This window comes from Amphiprion ocellaris, chromosome 24, assembly GCF_022539595.1.
Source record: "Amphiprion ocellaris isolate individual 3 ecotype Okinawa chromosome 24, ASM2253959v1, whole genome shotgun sequence".
NCBI lineage: Eukaryota > Metazoa > Chordata > Actinopteri > Pomacentridae > Amphiprion > Amphiprion ocellaris.
In genome coordinates, this window is record NC_072789.1 from 17,400,906 (window position 1) to 17,414,980 (window position 14,075).

General features: G+C 36.2%; 2 protein-coding genes across 7 annotated transcripts in view; both read left to right on the top strand.

The window, feature by feature from the left end:
• The window catches only part of LOC111565021 (NACHT, LRR and PYD domains-containing protein 12-like), a 263,219-nt gene that overhangs the window by 22,116 nt on the left and 227,028 nt on the right, over positions 1-14,075 (top strand). The window contains exons 1-2 of one of the 4 annotated variants that reach the window (XM_055008266.1): positions 7,689-7,839; positions 13,902-14,023. The exons of 2 other annotated variants lie outside the window; for them this stretch is intronic. The gene's annotated coding sequence lies outside the window, so the exon portion shown is untranslated. Of the gene's footprint in view, positions 1-7,688; positions 7,840-13,901; positions 14,024-14,075 lie in introns of those variants that run through there. One more of the 4 variants, XM_055008267.1, reaches the window with a different exon arrangement.
• On the top strand, positions 628-5,163 carry LOC129348268 (trifunctional purine biosynthetic protein adenosine-3-like). 3 transcript variants are annotated; one of them, XM_055008344.1, is made up of 4 exons: positions 628-2,147; positions 3,613-3,667; positions 4,022-4,110; positions 4,307-5,163. In XM_055008344.1, exons 1-4 carry the CDS (start codon positions 2,058-2,060, stop codon positions 4,544-4,546), a joined length of 474 nt encoding a protein of 157 aa, XP_054864319.1. In that variant the 5' UTR covers positions 628-2,057; the 3' UTR covers positions 4,547-5,163. The 3 variants fall into 3 exon arrangements, 1 of the variants encoding a protein (XP_054864319.1); XR_008600765.1 differs by lacking the exon at positions 3,613-3,667 and having other exon boundaries at positions 2,014-2,147; positions 4,022-4,144; positions 4,307-4,443; XR_008600764.1 differs by lacking the exon at positions 3,613-3,667 and having other exon boundaries at positions 2,014-2,147; positions 4,307-4,356.

A 14,075-nucleotide genomic window follows, 5' to 3' on the forward strand; every position in this document is an offset into this window, starting at 1 on the left:
AACCTATATTCGATTCTATAAATGTTATTCTTGGCCATTAAAGGAGGTTTTCTGCACATTTTGGTGTATTTTAACCCTTCGATGGTCTAAATTCTTTGAATAGACCTTGTGCTGTAATCAATGTCTAACTTAGTTTTTATTTTCATTGCAGTGGTTGATTTTTCCTGAACAAGATCAATGATTTTTTAATACGTCTTTCTCCTATTTTATCTGGTCTAACTGTGGGTTTTAAACTATTATTTATTCAATAAATTACTAATAACACACTTTGATCTTCATGTTTGTTTGCTTATTTGTTGATAAGTGGAATTTAATTTTCCATGTTGAATAATCACAGCTTTTTCTTCTTCAGACAAGGTTTATCCTCTTCCATGGCAACAATGAATTGTAGAAATGAAAATAGAAAAAATATCTTTTGTGAAGCAGGAAAACTAATGTTTTTATTTTTGTTCTCATCTTGTTGTTGCCATTGAACTAAATTAAGCCCTAAAAGCAAATATAAAGAACTACAAAGACTGTAACAAAAATCTACATATTTTTAGTAGTGAAAAGACTCAGAAATAAAACTTGAAAATATATGATATTCTGTATTTTAATTTATATCTGTTCTTATTATTACAGTCAGTGACCGAATAAAACGTGAACAATATAAAGTTATGAACTTTACTTCTTTCTGATTTTCCTCTGAACAATCAAAAATAAAGTGTGATTCCAAAGTGTGACGGTTAGATCAACATAAACTACTAATATCCTGTTTAACTGCTATAGAACCATCAGAGCAGCAGATTCTAAAGTCTGGTCCAGATAAGGAGCTCTACAGTGAGGCTGACCGTCCATCATAGCTGTCTAACCTGGACGCTCACATCTCTGGAACCGTTGGAGCTCATTTTTAATCAGGTTCATCTGGATAAACTCACCACAGATTTGATGTTTTTAGAACGACTTTCTCACCTGAAATCATCTGAAAACTACATTTTGTGTCACAATAACAGTAGTATTCCCAAAATACTTGTGTTTCCTCTGAAAGTTTCCTCCTGGGTCTTTGCTGCTGGTCTAAATGCATTGTGGGTTATTTGGCTCCAAGTCCACACTAGTCTGGTCTGATGATCCTCCATAATGTGGGCGGAGCCAGAACACATCCAGGTATTTCATCTGTTCTTGATCAGATGCTACTTTGAACTGGATCAGTACTTGGTCTCTGACTGATGACGTTTTAGAAGAACACCAGAACTCAAGTACAGACCAGTACGGTCTAGTCCTGATTGATGAGCCAAAACACCAGCAGAGCATTCTGGGATTTGTAGTAATAACAGTACATGTGCTCTATAATACCAGCTCTAGTAGTCATCTGGTTTTGCATCACGGTCCAAATATAATTACATTGCAGGCCAGAGTTTGACACCTATGATTTAGAGCATTTTCTTCATGGTATAAACCTGACATTGTGTTGCAGGAGACGCTGCTATTGGAGAGGCTGTCATTGGCTTTTTTCTCTCTACATGCATGGAAAAGCTGCAGTCAGGGTTTGTGTCTTGTGTCTGTGGCATCCTCACAAATGTTGACTTTATTTTAGGTGACAGGAAAGATTTTTGAACACCGTGTTTCTATGATGTGTTGATGCATCACTGTGCTAACAATGCAGTCTGACAACTATTCCCTCACATTCACACCTAGAGGCAGTGAAGACTCACTAATATTAACCTGCATGTTATTGTGTTGTGGGAGGAAGCCTGTTGTTTATTGTTTGTGTGTTTTTTATGTCTTCAGCAGCACACTCCAGCATTCCAAGGCTTTTTGAAGGAGATCCTGAGCATTTAGTCCCCTCAGCCTCTCACTTTGTTGTGGAAAGTGATGTGTTCCTCATGCAGGGAGAATATTAGGCCACTCCTTTCTTCACGTGTCTTCAGGACTCAGCAGCACACTATGTTTGACCAACGGACAACAGGCAGGTCAGCGTTGCAATTGTGGGACTGTACCAGTTGGTGGCGGTAATGCACCAAGAGGTTGTTTGCTAACCGCTATTAAAACTCAAAAGAAGTCTAATCGCCGTAGAGTTCATGGCTGCCGGTCAAAGTGAAACGCTAGTTGTATGTGATGAACTCAGGACGTTTCAGCAGTCGTGGGAGGAAGAATTTGCGTTTGTGGAGGTAAATAACAAGCCAGTGCGCCTTCTTTGCCAGAAACAGTCCATTTCAGAACGTGCTAATCTCCAGCGTTACCATGAACAATTTCTGTGAATAATGCACAGCTATGGATCATTCCAGAATGGGAGGACATTTGGGCTTCAACATTTTTGAGAAATAAACCTTCTCTTTTTCTATTTTCTGCTACATATTCATCAAAAAGTATGTAATAAACTATCAAAAGCTTGATTGACTCAGCTTACACATCAATGGTGCCATTTTATTCCATGTTTTATTTGTTGTTTGCTAACCCCACTCTAATCACAGTAACAGGGTTGCTAATCCATGCTAATGTTAGCTTTTTCTCAGGAGCAGAAGCTAGGTAGATATTTAGCTAGCTGTTACTGCTGACCAAGAGGACAAACCTACTGATGGAAAACAGTAAGAAGAATTTAAATTCCAGCGTATCATGTGATTCACTGTTTTCTTCTTCTACCAGCTAAGAAAGGTTCTGCTAACAGGGTTGTTGTGGGACACACGTTCCATGCATAATACTTATTTAAAATATGTGATGTTCATTTAAAAAAATGTTCCCACAATTGCAAGAGACATCAATGAAAAAATAATACCAAAAAAGGGAGATTTAAAGGTTTAAATTTAATTTTGACTGTTTTATTTGAGATTCAATGTAGTTATCAGGGGTGGGACGAGAAAAATATCATTTTAGGGGGAACTCCAGACTTATTTGGTATTTTAAAAACTATTTTAAAACATTATTTTCTCCTGTTGTTTTTAGATTTGGTCTCAGGACAAGTAACTTCACACAACAACTGCATGTTTTAATATTTTGTACATGTAATGTCCTCCAATTCTGGAATGACACATAAGTTATTTAATTTCATTTCGTTATACCTCATGGCTCAAAAAAAAAAAAGATAGATCACCAAAACAGCTGCGTTTACAATCAGAGTCAGCTTTATTGGCCAGATATGTACACAACATAAAGGGAATTTGGATTCAGCCATTGGTGTCACCCAAGGAATAAGGAAAGAGAATAATAAGATAACTATAGAAAGAAGAAAAAAAATGATAGTAGGGATAAAAATAAAGATTAAAAAAGTATATCCAGATATTTACATATATAAAAAAAATATATATATATATATAAGCACAGTAGTGCAAAATGATAATTGCTACATGCTACTTAAAATATTTTGTTATAGAATATTACCTTAATTATTTAAATGTCTTTTATATAATTCAGTCGTATTAAATTATTCATTTTTAGACTGTGACCCACACAAACAGAGATATTTTTCTGTGAGCAATGTGAAGTTGAGTAGCTCTGATGTAGAGCAATGAAATTAGAGCAATAAACTTCTCTTTGGTCCTGCATGTGTCCTACTTTCCAAGAAAATAATTCTATTAATTTAACACACAAATCCACAACTACGGATTTCCTGCTGATTTGAAGCATCTTTCCTATTAGCTGCAGACAAACGTGGACATGATCAAACCTCTGGTGAAGGCAGCATCCCGCCCCGGTAACTGTATTCTCATGTCAAAAACTAAAGCCTGAGCATGAAATAATGTCTTGTAAACCTAAATCCTGATTAGATGCTTGTGTGTCAGACATGAACAGCACCTGGAGGAACCTTTAATCCTATTTTCCTGAATCCAGCAGACAGTGTTTTGTTGTTCAAGCTGCTGACTGAAACTTTTTTCTCATTAGGAAACAAATTGCAGCGTTTTCAGTAACCGCGGTCGTCAATGCTGTGATTTTATGTCTGTTTTGTTTAGATAAATTCAGCAGCTGCAATGTAAACAGAGTTAAATTAGAAAGAGTAAATGAAGCATTAAGTGAAAGCAAGAGTGAAGAGTTTTTTAGTTTTCATCAGGGTGTAGTGCAGAGCTCGGGGGCTTTGCTGGGCTGTTTGACCTGAAGGCTGCAGGATTTGGGACAGATGGAGTTGGGACCAAGCTGAAGGTGTAATTTCAGTTCATTGAATCTAAACATTTAGGTAATTAAGAGGATATGTTAGGTGATAAACAGTAATCCTCCCTCTGTTAAACATTGTGATTTTTTTCAATCAGTAATTTGTTGTCACTGTTTAAAAATTTGGGGCCAGAAAGTGTCCCAACTGCAAGAGTTTTGCTTCAAAAATGATTTCTTTCTTCATCAGATGGTCCAGGCCTGCAGGCAGCTTGACGGTCTTGGTCAGGACCTGGTGGCCATGTGTGTGAACGATGTTCTCGCTCAGGCTGTCGAGCCGCTCTTCTTCCTCCGTGACTTTACCTGCATCAGGCTGGACATCGATGTAGCCGCCTCAGTGGTCAGCGGCATCGCAAAGGCCTGTGAGAAGGCTGGATGTGCTCTGCTGGGTAACCATTACCTGAGTCATGTCATGTTTAGTATTTGCTAACACCTTTTTCCTAGATAATAAACACTTAAATGTATATGTAGCTGTAGTATCTGTCTGTGCCACCAGCTGGAGCCTTTTGCGGTTTAATTTTGTAGCAACAAGGGCAGGTGGGTAGTTCCATGCTGGCAACTAAAACCCACCTTGTTTCCACGTGTCCATAAATCTGTATAATAAGTGGACTACGCCCCCTGATGTTCAACACAAGGGATAAACCTAAGCACAGTTGTCTCATCAGTTTTTACTGTCCAGTTGCAGGATGTACAAAGAAATACAATATATGTATGTTCTGTAAACTAACTACACTATTTTATGACGTCACATTTACACAATTTACTGTCAACATAGTTAAACTGCTCAATAGTAATTAATTTTTTCCACTTCCTGGTCCAACAGACAGCAGAGTTTTGCAAACATGACATTCCCATCAGCCTTATTTGTGTTTAGTGCTAATTATAAAATGTTAGCAAGGTGTTAGCATTCAGTTAAAGCACCACAGTGACTCAGTACAGATTCAGAGCCTGTAGACTTTTATTAGATTACATTCAACTTTCCTGACATTGAACAGAATACAGTGAAATGCAGTTTAGCAGCAGCGTGTTTTATAAAAAGCAGGGTGTAAACACAGTCTGTTACAGTAATAACCATGTTCTTGTAGTGAGGATGCTTAAAAATAAACAACTGTACACAATTTAGTTTCAGTGGTAACAGGTCTTGGTAGCTTGTATTCATGTTTGTTGCATTGAGTTTCTACTTTATTTCCAACAGTCTTTCTGAAGTATTTGCATGTGATGGTTCATAAAAGGAAATATTCTGCTTGTCAGCTCAGACATAGTGCTGTTATAAAGAGGTGATGTAACTTTGAACCATTTGACCTTTAAGTGATGTTGGACAGATGTATTCTAACTTCTTTTGTACTCTGTAACTTGGATTAAGTCAAGAAATGGCCACCTGAACTACACAGTTCTTGAAAAACAAGAATGCATCAGGAACACGTTATAACGGTAGATCAGGACAGGAAAAGATTATTAGAAGAATTTAACATTTGAATTTTTGTTTCTAAAAGCATGATGATGCCTAGAAAGGTATTAGCCAGCCGTCTGGCCATCTTCAAGGACAGTTTATATAAATTAAATAGTCTTCAAACTCATCACAGTGTACTTTTTCAAACAAAAAGATGAGCTGTGACTGAAAAGCTGGACTGTTTTTTGAAAATAGGATGTGAAGTTTGGTAGCAAACAAAGAATAATCATTGTTTTCCATTAAACAAAACAAAAACATAGTCCCCAGTTCTAGCTTCTCTAATGTAAGGATTTTTTATTGTGAACTTAGTATCTATGGGATGTTATCAGGATGATTTGTTACTCAGAAAAGGAAAAAAAAAATGTTTTCATTTGACAAGAGTCCAGGTGAGGCTTTGGCAGGCTGGAGACTAGAAACAGGGCAGGTGACAATCCAGAGAACAACAGAGTCCAGGTGGGGAAATTCCAGGGGGAAATTCCAGGGGGAATTTTGATGCTCAGCTCTTCCATGTGTTTTTCCTGGCTATCAAACCTGTCTGTGAGCATATTGACAGCTTCTAGTATTTTCTTACTAGCAGCAATGTCTCCTGGCTCTTCTTTTTCTTTTTCTTCCTCTGATTTATAGTTTTCCAGGCTTGCAGCTTGTCTGGTGTAGCTGGTGCTGCTTCTTTTGCTGTTCATGTTGACGGCTGGTTCATTGACGTTGTTGCAGAGTAGTCATGATCCATACATCCACAAAGGAAGAGAAAATTACTCTCCTTTCTTTTAAAAGTCCTAGACTTCATTTTTTGGAGACTAAACTTCAGATGAAACAAACTATGAGGGATCGTTTGAAGATTTCAGGAAAGTGTTGCTGCTCAGAGATCCATCTAGCTGGAAGTCTCTCTCATCCAACTAACAAGTCAGGACTCTGTGGATTCAATCTGGGAAAAGTCATGATGTTGATCGACCATTAGATGGCAGCAGAGACTCAGACACAAATCTCTGTCCCTACATCCGATAATCAATAATAATAATGATCCATTATCAGCCAATCAATAATCTGACCCTCATCAGACTGGATGTCCTCATTATGGGGTAGTTTTATCTCATATTCTGGTCATTTTATACATATTTGTGGTAGTTTTATTTCATATTTTGGTCAATTTATACATATTTGTATTAGTTTTATTAAATATTTTGGTCATTTTATACATATTTGTGGTAGTTTTATCTCATATTTTCATCATTTTATACATATTTGTGGTAGTTTTATTGAATATTTTGGTCAATTTATACATATTTGTGTTTTATTGAATATTTTGGTCATTTTATACATATGTGTGGTAGTTTTATTGAATATTTTGGTCATTTTATACATATGTGTGGTAGTTTTATTGAATATTTTGGTCATTTTATACATATGTGTGGTAGTTTTATTGAATATTTTGGTCATTTTATACATATGTGTGGTAGTTTTATCTCATATTTTCATCATTTTATACATATTTGTGGTAGTTTTATTGAATATTTTGGTCATTTTATACATATTTGTGGTAGTTTTATTGAATATTTTGGTCATTTTATACATATGTGTGGTAGTTTTATTGAATATTTTGGTCATTTTATACATATTTGTGGTAGTTTTATTGAATATTTTGGTCATTTTATACATATGTGTGGTAGTTTTATTAAATATTTTGGTCATTTTATACATATTTGTGGTAGTTTTATCTCATATTTTCATCATTTTATACATATTTGTGGTAGTTTTATTGAATATTTTGGTCAATTTATACATATTTGTGTTTTATTGAATATTTTGGTCATTTTATACATATGTGTGGTAGTTTTATTGAATATTTTGGTCATTTTATACATATGTGTGGTAGTTTTATTGAATATTTTGGTCATTTTATACATATGTGTGATAGTTTTATTGAATATTTTGGTCATTTTATACATATGTGTGGTAGTGCAAGGCCAACTCCAGGAAGCAAATGGAGGATTAGCTGCAGAATAACAACACTCCTCTCCAGATCTTTCTTCAGAGCAGGACAGAGACATAAAGGTGGAGCCTGAACCTGGAACAGAGACTGAACCAACAACTTAAACCTGTTTTTGTGTGTTAGGTTTGGCAGCTAGTTCCCTCTGTGAAGTGATGTTGTCAGATCAGGTAGAAATCTGTTTCCTGCTTCGTTGCCCTGACAACAGTGATGTCACGGTTCTACCTGTTCCTCAGGTTAGTTCTGCTTTTACCGTCTTCGTGTCGCAGCTTCTTTTCTCCGTCTGACTGTAAGTAAAAGACATTTTAAACTGGTTTTTATCTTTTATATATCTATAGAACATAAAACTGAATCATTCATTGTATTTTAACTCAAAAACAACGTAATTGTGGAACAATTAAAACGTTAAATCTTTTTTCCTAAAACTATGTTGGGGTGTTTCCAGCCATCAGGAGTTATCAAACTGATGTAAATAGTGCTGAAATCAATGTGTGTGTTGTTTTTTTTTTTTTAACCATTTTGTGTCTTAATTGGTCTCATTTTTACCATTTTGTGTCTTATTTTGTCTCATTTTTGTCATTTTGTGTCTTAATTTTTCTAATTTTTTTTGTACCATTCAGTGTCTCCTGTGTGTCGTTTTGTGTCCTAATGATTTCAATTTCTCTTTTTTCTGTAGCTTTGGCCTCAATTTGTCTCATTTTTACCATTTTGTGTCTTCATTTGTCTCATTTTTGTCATTTTGTGTCGTAATTTGTCTCATTTTTATTATTGTGTCTTAATTTGTCTCATTTTTTTTACCATTCTATGTCTCCTCTGTGTCGTTTTATATTGTAATTCTTTCAATTTCTGTTATTTTCAGTCTTTTTTCTGTAGTTTTGGCTTCAGTTTGTCTCCTTTTTACCATTTTGTGTCTGAATTTGTCTATTTCTTCTCATGTTTTGTCTTAATTTATCTCATTGTTGTCATTCTATGTCTTCATTTGTCTCATTTTTACCATTTTGTGTCTTCATTTGTCTCATTTTTCTAGTTTGGGGTCTCAGTGTTCAGCAGGTTTTACACTCTTTGAGGAGTTTATTCTAATTAACACTAAAACCCCTGAGTGTTGAGTATAAATAACACTAAGAGTGTAATTTCTTCCATAGAGTAAAAGTTGATGAACACTACTCAGTGTAGGGTTGTGTTCATCAAGTTTTACACTAAATACAATATTAGCCCTTAGAGTTAAATTAACTCTGAAAATTCCACACTATCTTCAGTGTAACTTTAACACTGTGTGGGTTGGAGCCACATGTTCACTGACTTAGTGTTGAAATGAACTCTTTGACTGTTATCTGTACTCTGGAAATTTTACTGTGCAGGTTCTCAGTTGTAAAGACATTAAATGATCCTTAAAATAGAATTTACAAAGTGATGTGAGTCTAGAGGCTCAAAGTGTTACGTTTTAACTCACCACAAACTGATCCATCAGGTAGAAATCCGTTTCCTGCTTCGTTGCCCTGACAACAGTGATGTCACAGCCCCACCTGTTCCTCAGGTTAGTTGAGTTTTACCTGGTGAGTTCTGGTGTCGCAGCTTGTTTTCTCTGTGTTAAGGAGAGTAAAAGACACTTTAAAGCAGGAGTCACCAACCTTTTTGAACCTGAGAGAAACTTCAAGGTTACTGAGTCGTACGAAGGACAACTAGTTTGATATAAACCTCCTCAATAGCAAACTTGCATCATCACCTTTTATTATTAATAATAATAATAATAATAATAATATGTAAAGAGACTGATCACATTTCTGTTAATTATTCCTTACAATAATGATTAACAATGATTTCCATAACAATGATGGTAGGAAACAGATATATAGAACTATGCAACATTATTTATTTCTGTTAATCTGTTCTGACATTTGAAAATCAGAGGAATCTCATCTCTGAATGTTTTTGTAAATATCTTTCTTGGCAGTTTTGTATGAATCAGCATATTTGTAGCATTTAGTTCAAAATCACACCAGTTAGATTTTTGTGTAAATTATCACTTCTAACATTTTTAAGAAATCATTAAATGTTTATCTTAAAATCATGCTTCATTTGTACAAACCACTACCTTTGCAACATTTCTGAACAATTCATGAACTCTGTTCCATGTTTGTACAAATGATCAGTTATGTCAGAAAAAAAATCAAGTCTTTCACATTTTGAAATGAATCCTATTAAATTCATACTAATCACCAAATCTGTAGCATTTCTAACAGATCATAACAAATCACTACATGTTTCCAACAAATTATTTTTCACATTTTTGTGTAATGGCTCAGTGTTTTGAATGACAGCATTTGTCATCTCTTTGTGTGTCTGTAAATGTGTGTCAGTGGGAAGCCTGGTGTTGCATTGTGTTCATCAAAGGACTGTAATCTGCTGTAGAATCTGACACTGCAGCTCTGACAGAGTCTTTAGATGTGCATCAGTGAGGCCTGTTCTGTGTTTGTTCTTCATGAAGTTCATATGAGAGATAAGTTGAACCAAAAAGGCTGCTGTGCAAACACCACTGTACTTTTGTGTTTCCACAACACACCAGAAGTTTGGTGCAGACTGATGGGTTTTGAGGTGGAGGTCATTTCCAACGTTAGGACTTCCATCTCCACCTGTCCAGCATCCAGGCTGAATACAGCACTTAGATCAGGGCTGTCAAACTCATTTTAGTTCAGGGGACACATTCAAAAAGAAGTTCACTTTCAGCAACATTCAGCCTCAGTTTATCAGTTCCACATTACAACTTCCAGATCATAGAGTGTCGACAAAGGAACACAACATTTAGTCATCTGGAACTGAAACATAGAGGATTTTCCTTTATGATCAAAACTACAAAAGTCAGACAAAAAGAGACAAAAACAAGACAAAATATGACAAAAATGAGATGCAATATGACAAAAAATGAGGCAAACGACATGAACAAGACAAAAAAAGAGACAAAACATTAGACAAAAAAACGTTAAAGTGACAAAAAATGAGACAAATGACATGAACAAGACAAAAAAGATACAAAAAATTAGACAAAAAACTTTAAAGTGACAAAAATGGACAAATGACAAAAACGAAACAAAAAATGACAAGTGAGAAACAAAATGACACAAAAAGCAGACAAACGACAAAAAAGTTAAACAAAACAACAAATAAAGCAGAACACAAAATGACAAAAATAAGATAAAATATACAAGCAAGACAAAAAGGAAACAAAACGACAAAAACATGAGACAAAAGTCAGACAAAAAACAAAAAAACAAGACAATATTACAAAAATGAGACGCAATATGATGGAAATGAGACACAAAACAACAAAAATGAAATAAACGACGAAATGAAAGAAGAGAAAAAATTAGACAAAAATTTTACAAAGCAACAAAAAATGGACTAACGAAAAAAATGAGACAAAAAATGACAAAATCGAGAACCAAAATAACAAAAACATGAAATGAACAACAAAAATCAGACCAAAAAAACAATAAAAATAAGAAAAACATTCTAAAAATGAGACACAAAACGATAAAAGAACCATGTGCAAACTAGTATTTTACTTTATGATCAAAATTACAAAAGTCAGACAAAAAGAGACAAAAACAAGACAAAATATGACAAAAATGAGACGCAATATTATGAAAATTAGACACAAAATGACCAAAAAAATGAAATAAACGACATGAAATGAAACAAAGAGAGAAAAAATGGACAAAGACAAAAATGAGAAAAAAAAATGGACAAATGACAAAAATGAGACAAAAAATGACAAAAGCGAGAACCAAAACAACAAAAACATGAAACGAACAACAAGAATCAGACCAAAAAAACCAACTAAAACAATAAAAATATTCCAAAAATGAGACACAAAACGACAAAAGAACCAATCTAGTATTACACTTTATGATCAAAACAACTTGTCATGGTCTAGAAATCATTTTAAATTTATAGTTTTACTAATTTTCAATCTGCAGTTAATGTCTTCTCTGATTGGACCCTTTGGAGGTCCAGTTTTGGTCCACGGGCCACATGTTTGACATCCCTGACTTAGATGCTCAGCAATGCATGTCATGTCTACTTGCATGAAAGGATTTGAAAGGAATTCCACACATGGCTCAAGTTGATCAAAGTCAAAACCTGTTCTCTGACTCTTGTCTCAGTCTGTTTGTGACTTGGAAGGACTTTTCCACTGCTGTGTCAAAAGCCCCAAATGCAGAATTATTGTCATTCAACGATGACTGTATGGAGGGAAAGTGCAGCACTTCTTTCCACTGTAAATGCACAGAGAACATGTTCATCTTAGCTGTAAATGTGTTTACAGAATCATCATGTCAGTGACAGTCTTACCTTTACCTTGCAGCTCACAGTTCAGATGGTTCAGTTTCCCAGTGATGTCCGTTAAAAATGCAAGGTCAAGAATCCACTCAGTGTCCTCAAGCAGCGAGATGTCTTCCCCTTTGGACTGCATCAACTCTTTGATTTAGGCCAACAGTGACAAAAAATGCTGTAAAACTGGTCCCCTGCTGATCCATGGGGTTTCTGTGAGTAGTAACAGGTCACTATGTTCAGCTGACAGCTTCTCCAGCAGCACCTTCAATGTCCTGGTTGTTTGGCTTTGGAGACATTTATGATCTTCACCACAGGAATCATCACATGATCAAATCCGACCTACTGGTAAATGCTGCAGTGGTAATGTAGGAATGGTGGGAAGTCTGGATCACCTCTGCATCGTACAATGAAGCCTGCATGGCGACCCGTCATGGAGGAGCCCCGTCCGTCGTCACTGAAACAAGTTTTTCTAATGCTACGTTTTATCCATGAAGAAACTTTTCACCGCGCTGTAGATGTCAGTTCCCCTTGTTGTTGTCTGCAGGGGCTAAAGTGTCAGGAGTTCTTCTTTAGTAGAGAAATCATCAAACACCATTCAGATGAACATCAACAGCTGAGCTGTACTGCTGCTGTCCACGGACTCGTAGCACTGAATGCTAAACCACCTGCACTTAGCCAGATCCCCATCCAGCTGCTCTGTCAGGTTTTCACATACAGCAGACATTCTTCTAACCATTGTACTTGTCCCCAGTTGGACATGGGAGGGAGTGGAGATGGCATCTGGACCCATCTTCTCATCTTTGAATACAGTGTTTGCAACTATCATCATTGCTTCTTTCAAGACCTTCCCATCTGAAAAGACTTTGTTCTTTATCAAAAAATCTGCAGCTCTAAACGAAGCCTCGGTTGCTTTTTGTGATTTTATTGCTGGTCTCATGAAAATAGAGGGTTGTTTGCCCAAATCTGCCTTTAAGTCCCAGGCTTTTTCTGTCCGTAGTGCACTACCAGGTGGGTAGTTAGCATGGAAGCTTTGTGACGGGTCCAGTAGAGACTCTCCTCATTGAGACGCTTTGCCGTCGCAATAGTCGCCTCAAAAATGAGACACGCATTTATCTGTCACTGTTGTAAAAAAGAACTCTTCCTCCCAGTTATCATTAAAATAAGACAAGGTCAAAGCTCATTTACACCAAAGACATTTTTGGTTTTAAAAAATTATTTTAAATGTTTTCATTTAAAATCTGCATTACTGTTAGTATTTTTGATTCAAAAAGAACAGCGACTATATATATTTTAGAAGGAATATCATGGTGACTAGTGTTATTCTTAGAACATGTGTAGCGGCTACCTCTGCTTTCAAGGGTTTTCTAGCTGTTAGTTTAGTTCCAGCAGCAGAAATGAGGCTCCACAGCTCCGTGTTCGCTCCTTCATGGGACTAAAAAGTTGTCCGTTAGCGGCTAACATCTGTGATGTGTGTGAAGTTTGAGGAGAAACGTCCCTAAACTGATGTAGTTCAGATGTCTTCAGCTGTACAGATCAGTTATCGTTAACCTGCCAAAGTGTGAGAAACAAACGATGTTTTAAGTCGTCGTTAAAGACCACAAACTGCCACATTTAGCTAATGGAGGCTGCTGCTAAACCAACTGTTAGCTTGTTAGCTTGTTAGCTCATCTCTGTCAGGAAGCCATAGACAGCTCTGTGTTGGTGGGAATTAATTATAGCGAGGACACGAATTAAACTGAAGAGGACGAGTGTGTGTGTGTGTGTGTGTGTGTGTGTGTGTGTGTGTGTGTGTGTGTGTGTGTGTGTCTAATAAAATGAACTATGTCCAGTTTATCAGATGTATCAGAGCCAATATTTTATTCTGGCAGCATTAATGTCCATATTCCAAATAGAGAAAACATTGACAGGTCAGTAGATTCATCAGTTTTTAGTTCTTTCTAAGGGAGTGGAAGCTAGAAGGAGCTGCAGGTGAATGATTTGTGCTAATCAGGTCCAATAAAGGAGCTTTCTGATGTGTTTGAGGTGTTTCAGAGTGACGGCAGCCTGCAGACACAGAGGACCAGTGACGGAGAAGCAGCCCAGGATTTTCTATGTTTCTGCTCAAACCCAGACAGCAGAGATCTGTACTGGTGGGAAGAAGCTGAGTAAGTAGAACTTTGATTGATTGCAGTCTCTGAGGTTCCTCCTTCATCACCA